At 34.2% G+C, this 10,716-nt stretch overlaps 1 protein-coding gene across 2 annotated transcripts; it reads right to left on the bottom strand.

Moving 5' to 3' along the window:
* Positions 1 to 2,042: 2,042 nt before the first annotated feature.
* On the bottom strand, positions 2,043 to 6,390 carry LOC111007875 (L-ascorbate oxidase homolog). 2 transcript variants are annotated; one of them, XM_022280407.2, is made up of 8 exons: positions 5,840 to 6,384; positions 5,624 to 5,733; positions 4,262 to 4,532; positions 4,076 to 4,178; positions 3,600 to 3,945; positions 2,870 to 3,235; positions 2,691 to 2,769; positions 2,043 to 2,563 (listed from the first exon to the last, which is right to left on the bottom strand). In XM_022280407.2, exons 1-8 carry the CDS (start codon positions 5,981 to 5,983, stop codon positions 2,366 to 2,368), a joined length of 1,617 nt encoding a protein of 538 aa, XP_022136099.1. In that variant the 5' UTR covers positions 5,984 to 6,384; the 3' UTR covers positions 2,043 to 2,365. The 2 variants fall into 2 exon arrangements, with proteins under 2 accessions (XP_022136099.1, XP_087978938.1); XM_088122812.1 differs by lacking the exons at positions 2,043 to 2,563; positions 2,691 to 2,769 and having other exon boundaries at positions 2,866 to 3,235; positions 5,840 to 6,390.
* Between the last annotated feature and the right edge of the window lie 4,326 nt (positions 6,391 to 10,716).

Genomic DNA, 10,716 nt, shown 5'->3' with positions numbered 1-10,716 from the left:
ACAAATTGGCATTAGTCTCTATCCTTTTACAAATTGGTATTTTTTTTCCCTAAAGGTTAACACAAATGTTATACTCACTAGAAATCCTTTAATATCATATTTATAGTTACATTTCAAAAAAAATTAGTGAGTGAAAGTGGGAAAATACTTCGAATGTTGACCAATAAGTACTTATCTTTGTTATTGACAATTAAAAAAAAAGAAAAAGAGAAAGATAGATGCAAAAGCAGTTTTTTTTGTACTCACGAATCAACACTTAAAATATTAACATTTCAAAAATATAAAAGCTTAAATGAATAAAAGTTTAAAATACACGGATTAAAACAAACGTGTCAACCGTACAAAAACCAAAGAAATCAAAGAAAGGTGTCGTGGAAAAAAAGATGATGACCATGACCATGAGAACACATCATCGCGAGTACAATCACATCACTTTTCGGATAACACAGTTCAATGGAAGTTGAGAATATATTAAAAAGATTGACTTCAAACATATGTATTAATTAACCACAAGGTACAAAGTTTGGATTTTTTTAATACATTTAATGCCATAATTAAGTAAAGTTTTGGTGATTCCTCTCCAAAATGTTAATTTGTATTATTAATTTCTATGGTTTTTCTTCAGTATAAGTGACAAGAGAGAAGATTGAATGTTTTAACCGCAAGTTATATGTTCATGTTTCTCCATAGTTATTGGATGTATGTAAATCAAATTTATTCTACTTAAACAAAGTTTTTCACTCATATCATGACATAGTTTCGAGCTAAGTTGATGTAACCATGGTTGTTTTAAGAATTCTAAGTCAAGTAATTCAATAATTTGCATAATAATTGTTATATATACTTAATTAAGTTTAAAAAGTGAGGTAATAAAGTACAAATACAGGTATCATATTGCTATAAAATGTATATGTAATAATAGATGTAGGAGGATGTACCAACATGCCACGTATCAAAATAAAGGTCGCAAGAAGTTTGAATTATATCACCTCGAAATATCTAATTCGACCTATGATTCACACTTGGAATCCAACCATTGAGTTCGATCTATCTAAAGTCAGCAGACAACTGCCGCACAACCGCTCAACTCCCTACTAACACGACTGATGAATTAACACTGATATTTACAAGATGCGCAAGATCCACATGCGAAAAAATGTGTTATTTCATAGGCTACCGGAGCTCACTCCTTATGCAGGTACGTGAAATCGATTGCTCAACCAAAGACACTATAATTTGGATTGAGTAACTAATTCTTCAAATCTTTACCTTTATTTTGTATTTGGTAGGTCTTTCGCTTCTTCAAACTTCTCAAGTGTAATCGAATTTTGGCTAAACCCATAGATTTTTCTAATTTAATGACGAGAAAAATTATAACTGTTAAAATTTAATAATTGACAAACTTTTTATCTGTAGTTAGTAGGGTATGGGCAAAAGCGAGCATCTACTTGTACTAAAAAAAAAAAATTATTAGGGTCATGGGTCTCATTTTTAATAAGACTTCACATTACCTTCTCCTACCACATTAAAAAAAAAAAAGTTTTAGATACCTCTTACAAGAGTAGATTTAAGACCGCCTTTGAAAATAGAGCTTGAATTGTTTTTATTGAGCAGTAGTAAACAAAGTTTTAAATTTTCTTCGATATGTAGACATTTCTATACATTTATGGGTTTGACACTGACATAAGGGATAAATCTACATTTTCATATTATTGCAAAAAAATCAACAAAATATCACCAATTTAAACCTAACATTAATAATACTAATTTTTAACTTACTTATAAATATAAAAGATAAAAGGCTTATTTGTTATGAATATTTTACTTTCTCCTCATTTTGTAGCATTTATTTGCCTTCCAATAATGCATCTAAGAGACCATGCTTCATTTCGGAACCCCACTGGCAAGAGCAATAATTTAAGGTACTCCCACTGTTTGGACATGCACCATTTCTTTCAATTCTTCAAATACTCAATTAAACCCAAAAATACAATTATAAGTTTCTTGTATTTTCTTTCATTTGAAGGTAGGAAAAAAAACTATTATATATAACGAAAATCAAATTCATATATTGATATGAGGAGGTCAATATTGCAAGTCATGAGGTTCTCGATGTGTTTCTGGTTTCTTTCAACACATCAATGGTATTAAGCCATGGATTCTACAGCATTGTGTTCTTTCTCTGGAAAGATTGGAGTTCTAAACTTTTGAAAACTAAGAGAAACTAGCAAGAATCATGACTCAAAGATCGACGCATGGCTCGAGTTGAACCAAGACTAACACATGTTTTACAGAGAAAATCTCCTAAATCCTTGATGAGATTGTTTACTGATCTGAACTGTTGTTGCTTCATGAAGGTCGAGTGTTAGAGACCGATTGCTCTACCACATCGAAGAGCATTTCTCGGGATTGGATATTCATCTCTCCATGAATTTACTGGCGAATATACACGAAGATACAGCTGCTGCCCCAAGTACTGGCGAGCCCAGTTCTCAGACCTTATGTTCCACATCCCCACATTGTCCAGAGGCATGTAAACTGCAGTCCATGACTGTGGATACACCTAAAGTTGGATAGAAATTTGTTTAAGAACCAAAGATAACTTGAACCACGAACGAAGCTAAACCGAAATTTTTCGATTCTCTAATCATGAAAACAAGTCAAGATCAGCTGATAAATTAGACCACTACCTGGACAGTACAGCGAGAGATCGTGTCTCGTAAATTGTAAGTCAATCTGCTAGCAGGTGTCCACTGCCCTCCATCCATCCTGTTGCACAACAGAGGAGTGAACTTTGAACCATGAGAAGCACAAGGATTACCATATCGGGTTTTCGAAAAGGTTGTGATACGAGCATAAAGAAACTTACCCCACGACAAAGAAATTGTGTCCATCAACGTGCCATGACTGCATGGCATCTTCAGGATTCTCAAACACAACCTCAGCATAGCCTCTAAAATTAGCAGCCATGACAGAAGTCTGAAGGTAACCCCCACCACCAGTTGGGTAGTCGGAGATACTTCCAAGAGAGAACACACCAGAGATCTTGAAATAGTCAGCAAGTTTGAGAGGGGTATCAGCTGGAATGAAGGACACACTATTCACAGCATATCTCTGCTTCCCATTAATGATTGGAGCAGTGCTTTGAAGCCTTATTGTATGAGTGACATTAATTATTCCGTAATGATAAGAACCTTGAGGATTCGGTCTCGGGCCGTTTGCAGTCAGATTTCGTCTGGTTTGATAAATAGTCAGAGTAAGAAGGGCATGGCAGAACAGTAGTTCAATAAGCATATTAAATTATGCTTTCAACAACTAGATTACAGTAAGAAACTTGATCTTGTTCCTTCTTGTCAATTTTCAAGGTGTAAATTTCAGTCCATGATATGTTCATAGAATTAGCTTTTAGGATAGTTTCACACTAAAGGCTAGAAAGGAAAAATCTATGTATCCTTACTATTTTTTGCAGAGCATGAATGCAGAGTTCATAAAAACAGAACCAAACATCTAGTTTGAGAAAACAAATGAAGCAGCATACATCAGGACTTACAATCATGTGCATTAGCAAATAAACAGGGATCAATAACAAAGGTAGATACCTGAGAGATCGGGCTTGTTCGAGCGACCAATCGATTTGAATGGTCGGTCCACCAGGAGGAGGACCAGAGACACTTGCTGCTGAGTTACTGTAATGAAGGATGGAGGTGGTTGTGAGAACTTGGGAGGTAAAACGGGTAGAAACGACAATGTAGTAATCCTGCTGCGGCTGGTCGGCAGTGACCAAGACGGAGTAGGACTGCCCCAGATGAATATCAAGGGAATCATAAATGTTCTGAAGGGTATGAGTTCCTTCAACCTCAACCAGCAGCATTTTGTGGCCTTGTATTCTGAAATTTATGGCAGTTGTAAGCCCCACATTTGATATTCGAAACCTGTAAGTCTTACCTGCATAACAACGCTTAAATCATTAGCCCATTAGCATCATTTAAAGTTCCCTTCATAAGAACCAAAACAAACCAATCTTGAGTCTAAAAACTTAAAAACTGAAGCTAATGAGTTACGGTAAATGTAACACCTTGTTCAACAGTAAAAGTGTTTCCATTTGAAGCACGACCATTGATGAGAAGCCCATCAGGAAAGGGAAGATCACTGCCACCATCTAAAATGGCTCTCAAATCCTACAAGGGTTTTGATTAAACTGCCGTTAATTAAGAGACTTCAGCATGACTTGCGAGATGTTTAGAGAGAAAACAAAGCTTACGGTGTGGTTTTTGGAGTACCAGTCGCCGGCCAGAACAGTGAATTCTCCGGCAGGAGGAGGGAAAGGGACAGGAATTATAGAGCGGCTCAAGATTTTGAAACCACCGAAGGCACCAGCGGCCTTGTGGAAGGCCAAGGAAGGGAAGTAAAAGTAGCTGCCGATCTGATCTTTCACTTGGAGAACATAAGTGAAATTCTGTCCTGGCGGGATGGGACAGTTTGTGCCATAAACTCCATCCTGCCAAGAGTTCCTTCTCTGTTGAATCCCATTCCTACACAACAATCAAGGTGCAAAATTGTTCAGTTTTTTCAGTTTACACCGAATTCACTCCATTTACAGCAAAAGGTCAAAGGACATCGCTTTCAGTTTCAGCTGCTGATTTAAAACATTTACAAGAAAAATCTATATTTTACCCCCTTTTACCTTGAGGAGAAGATATTATAGGAGGAGGTTGCCACACTAAACTATTACATATATGAAAGAAAAGTATTTTAAGTATGCATCTAATGATTATTAAGGGCATATAGATTTTGCAGCTGCATCAGCCGGTTATTAGAAAACAGTCACGTTGTAGCGGTCTTGTTCAATAACTTTACCAGTGGAAGTTAGAATATCGTTAAAAGACCACCTAATAAAATTACCCAAATCAAGTAAATAAAATACCCGAAGTCTAGTCCCGAAAATGTTCAAACCAAGCCAAGCCGCAATAGTCTAAAAGATATCAAATAAACTTAGAGAGTTGTTATTTGTTAATGTGCGGTTCAATTTCTTGATTTTTTTAGTACAACGTGTGAAGGTAGGGGATTGAACTCACAATCTCATGATTGGAGGTACATTTCAATTACCACTGACTTATACTCGTTTCGGCTCAATTACTTGATTAAATCCAGATAAAAAGAGAACTTTCCAACATTTAATTATAACAAAGAAATAGAATGATACTGAGGTTAAACGACACCGTTCTGTCAGCCCCACTTTTTGTCTCCACCTGGAGCAATTAAATTCGCCTTCCCAACCACCAACATTACATTTTATATAGTAATAATTTGACTGCACGAGTAACTCTTTATAATAGTGTGCATTCTATTAATGATCAAATTCAATTCTATTGCACCTATTTTCAAACACACGTCAGTGACCCATCTTCCAACATGGAAAAGTCCATAATAAAAACTCAATCCAATAAAATATATAATCAAAATATCAAACATCATACAGATAAAAGGATAGATTAACAACAAAATTGGCTGATTATGCATCTTGCTATCCAGTGAAAAGAACTCCAAATTACACAAAATAGTGAACGGGGCATTTCTTCATACAAGTTATGAACCAAATGGAAGAAGGTAGAAGAAAACCAACCAAGAGATCAGGAAAGGCTCATCCAAACTATTGAAGACATTGATAATCAAGTTCTCATTAGTAACTGACTCGATCTGAGGTCCTGGAAATTGCCCATTTATCAAAATACCCTGAAAAAAAAAAGAGGAAGAAACAAGACAAGACAATAGATTCTTCTTATTACATCATTGAAGGAAAACAAGAAATGGGTGTCGTATAGATGCAGAAAAATGATACCTGTTGCTTCACTCCGAGAGGCCATATGTCGCCATATGTGATGTTCCAGGTGAAAAACCTATACGGGTCTTCGCCATTGATGCAGCTCAAGCTCACCGCCAAGAACAAGAAAGTGAGTAAACATAAGAATCTAACCTCTCCCATTCTGTCCCTCTCTCTGTTTCTTGAGAGAGAAGTCGAGGGAAAGGCAGAAATGGAACAGAAATCCAAGAATTGGAAATGAATGAAGCAAAAAGTCTCTCTTCCCTCTGGGGTTTGGTTCTTCGTGGCTAAGTTATGTTTTAAAACTTGGAATCTTTGGCTTTGAGCTTTCTTTTGACTGGCTTTGGCTTTGGCTTTGGCTTTGGCTTTGGATATGTCGGTGAGAAGAAGGGAATGAGAGGCTTCCAAAGGGCAAAGGGGGGCGTGTTGGGATTAGAAATCGACACCCAATTTGAAATGGAGGGATGTGAAATTGATATAATCAAATCAAACCAAATCAAATCTACTGCCCCCTGTGGCCTTTTCAAGTTTCTTTATTGATTTGGGTTCCCAACGCAATGCCTGAGAAAACCCAGTTGTCAAAAAATAATTTTTCTTTTCTGCGGGACAGTAATTGGCAAATTTTTGAGCCGTACTGAGTTGCAGAAAGTTACACACCGCGTCCTCAGCAGAGGTAAGAAAACCACTTACTACTTACTTTACTACTATACTTTGTATTTGATTTTAATTTAGTCATCAAGTTTTAAAAATTTTCCTTTTAATTTATTAGTAAATATCTCGAAATTCCAATATAATATGTTTTGTTGATGCGTGTTTTTTTTATGAGATCGCACATTATCTTCTGTTCTATGTACTTCTGACATGTATTCTATTACACCTACATCCATGAATTTGTATCAATGTGATGTTTGGTCACGTATACTCTAAAGTTTAAGGTCCCGTTTACTTACCTGTAATCAATGAATCGTAATAAAAACTTTGATTCCTTTTTATGGTATTTACCAAATTGTAAGAATATAATCAAATGGTGGGATCCACCTCAATGAAAAGGTGTCATCCCATTACATTCCTACAACTCCATCAATCTCATTTTCATTTCTTATTTCGTTGACCCCACATTATATTATAATTAATGTACTACTTTTACTCTTTCTCTCTTATCTATGGGTTAGATCCATACAATTTTTAATTAATTTTTTTATACTTTTATAATTTCTTCTCCATTTATACTCCAATTTTTATTAGTTGATGTGATTTTTTTATATAATATTAATATTAATTAATATCAATAAATTTTTTAAATAAATATTAGAATAATAAAACTTAATAATATGTTTTATTAAAGTTTGGTTGTTGTAATAAATTTTTTTTTATTTGATGTATATTTTATTTTAATTATTCATTATGTATTAATATTAGATAAATTGTTATAATAAGAAATATTTACTATCATTAATAAATTAAATTAAAATTTATTATTATTGTAATTTTAAAAAAAATTAGCACAATAATATATTTGTAATTGACTAAAAAGGAGAAAGGGGTATATTAGTAATTGTCATATATCTTATTCTGATTCCGATTCCAAACAGTTTTAGTAAACAACATCAAAGGAATTCTGATTACGATTCCAGAAGATTTCTGGTAAATAACATCAATGGAATAACATTACGATTCCGATTGATTTCATTACGATTGTTTCCCATTACGATTACGGTTAAGTAAACGTGGCCTAAGTTAGTAATAAATCTGAGCTAGTATCGAGTCAAATTCAATTGGAAGGCAAGAAATTGTGTAGAGTGAAAAATGTAGAACTTCGCCTTTCTGCACACTTGTTGACACTTTCAAAGTGCTTTCAAAGTGCTTTCAAGTGTGCGCTTTGGTCTTTGAATGTGTAGACTTCTTGTATTTTCTATTCCTGGTAACAAGGGTGATAGTTCTTTTCCTAAAGTACTTGTTCTGCCGTGAAGAGAAATGCCATCAACTAGGAAGCTATTGGCCACTAACCACTTGCTCGTTGGCCGCTCGGGTTATGCGTTTCAAGTTCGTTATCTAACCTTGTAAACTCGGTAAGGCGGTTTCATTCCTCAGGAACTGCTCACCCCTTCACTGAAAACAACTGTTGGTAGAATTTTTTCTAGCCTGAATCAAGTTGAGCTCTACTCACTTTGTCACAGATCCTACTTTCTGTCTTTGGGACGCCCGAGTTAAGGTTTTGACACACATGTTTAAATAGGAGAAGGTCACATGTATCGCTAGATTTTATTTGTAATACTCCAGATGTTGTAGGAAGAGATGATTAGCACATGCCTAAGGAAAATGTGTTAAAAAATTTTGTGAAACATAAAAAGAATATCGTGAGATTTAATTAAATTATAAAAATCAAATTGAAAATTTTAAATTTATAAGATTAAAATAGTAATTTCGTTTAGTACAGCAACAAATGTAGATGAGAGATTGTCCAATCTCATGCAAACACTAAAATAGTAAATTAAGTTACTCCAAAACATAATTTAAATTTAACAATGACGCTATGGTCATTAGAGTTTCCATTTAAAGAAGCTATGGTTATTTAAAGTTTCCATTTAAAGAAGCTTGGTCATATGAATTTAAAAAAAAAAAGTTAATAGGTTGAATTTGTAAATCATTTTTTTAACATAACAAATTTCAAATTATTAAATTGGAAAAAAGAAAAAGAAGAGGGAAAAAAAAAAGCGAGGCACCGACAGATAGTGGAAAAGACATATTTGGACCGATCCTCGCTCTTTTACAACTGGATCTGACCAGGAGCGGACATATCCACATTCATCCTCTCCTTTGTTTTTCAATTTTCAATTTTTCAACAAATTTTGGTCCAAAAAAAAAACTATTCAACAAATCTTATATCTATGTATTATTTATATTACTCATTAAAAAAATAAAAACAAATAAATAAATAAATAAAACCTTAGAGGCTGAAGAAAAAGATGTGGGAAAAATCACCTCTCTTTTTATACTGTCTAACTGTTGTTCGCCCATCAATAAAAAAATAAATGGACCATTTGTTACAGAGACACAAGACAAACCTAGAAAGCGTGTTTGAGACTTAGTCTAGGATCCTTGTCTCCCAGGTTGGGGCCGACACTATGCAGACGGATGGTGAGCCTGAATTTCCGGACGTTCTCAATTCAAAGTGGACTTTGGGGTCAAAGCCTAGACCAAAGGTGCCTAATAGCGTAGGGAGACTCATCGGGTAGCAAATCTCATCCTCAGCTAAACCAAGCCCCGGGTGGTAGCCTAATCGAAGAAGTTGAGCTTGTGCCCAAGCCCACCTTTTTCTAAAATATCAACGTGGTCTCGAGGAGGTTTGGAACCCTCATCGCGAATTTCATGTGGGATATCCACCAAAGGATACCAAGAATGGTCGTGGATCAATACAGGATCGAGGAGAAGGGACTGAACGTCGAATGAAGCTTGGGTTGACGGGGTCGCGCCTACTACGAGGATCCCGTATCCAGCAACCCAACCTAAAAAAAGGGCATAAAAAAGCCTTATCTAGGTTGGAACTATGAAGAACAACAGTAGACCCAGCATTTAGAGAGCGATACTACGCTGCAAAGACAGTTTTTCATATCTCTACTCTAAGAAATGAATAGAGGTTCATTTTGTGTGTTTTTTTCTCTTTGGCTTTTTCTTTTATGGTCTTTGCCCCTTTTCCTTTTCTTTTCTTTCCTTATTATATATGTCGAATTCATTGGTTATTTTTTCTATATGTATATATGTTTTGGAACGGTAAAGTCTTAAGGGTAGAAATGGGAATATTCTTGGTGATGAAGAAAACTCTCCCAAATTTAATTTTCCTATATTATATTACCAACCGTTTACTTTTGTTCCTATTTGAAGTTAGTCACCGTCTCCATTGACATCCACAGATTTCTTCAATACAGTATCAGATGATTAAAAAAAGGTTTTTTTTTTTCTTTTTCCTTTTTTTTAATCTAAACTAAAATTTTAAGAAAAAGAAAATGCTCAATTTAAAAATGGGTCAGTTTAAAAAACAAAAACGTTTACGTATGTTAAGGAAAATAGTACTGTCGTACCTTCAAGTATCTCTATAATGATATGATATTGTTTACTAAGAACATAATTCTCACGACTTTATTTTTTTATTTTACTGACTTTCATATCAATTAGAGATAATTGTTATTATCTATATACATGGATCGCTCTCTATCTTAACCAATATAAAATTTTATGTGCACTCGCTACATACCCAACAATATCCCAATCTAAAAATTAAAATGTGACTTAATAAATGATAGTAGATGATGGCATATAAGAGTTCTTGCTTTTGTGTAATTCATACACCTAAGAAGAGACTAAGACCTAGTTTCCTACTTTTTGTTGAGTTGTGATAGCCCCACAAAATGCTGGGACAATTTTAAGGAATGCTTCATGTCCCTTCATTTATTGAAATATGAATTTTCTTTTACAGAATTACAAAAATACCACCAAAGCATATGCATTTATTTTTCTATATATATATATATATAATATTAGGTTTACAATTTTATAAAATAACATAAATTGCAAACTTATATAATCACCCAAGACTAATCAAAATTCATTTTTGTGATATTTATAAAAAAACAACAAAATATGATGATATTTTTATAAAGATATATTTATTTTATGTCATTTTACATTCAACAATACAATAACATATAGTCGAGGTTAAGAGGTTCAAACTCCAACTTTGACTTTGGTTTCACCCAAAATATCTCGAACCAACGGAAACAATTATTCTCACCTATGTATATCATGAATCACTAGCTATGTGGAACTTTATTTAATTTGCGTTCCCTGCAATCCCAACCATCCTAATATATCCTACAATAATTCTCATTATTTTAGAC

The sequence above is a fragment of the Momordica charantia genome (genome assembly GCF_013281855.1).
Source record: "Momordica charantia cultivar OHB3-1 chromosome 4 unlocalized genomic scaffold, Mcharantia_2.0 BLBB01000004.1, whole genome shotgun sequence".
Taxonomy (NCBI): domain Eukaryota; kingdom Viridiplantae; phylum Streptophyta; class Magnoliopsida; order Cucurbitales; family Cucurbitaceae; genus Momordica; species Momordica charantia.
The sequence above is the reverse complement of the archived record's forward strand: the minus strand, read 5'-3'. Positions and strand labels throughout refer to the sequence as shown.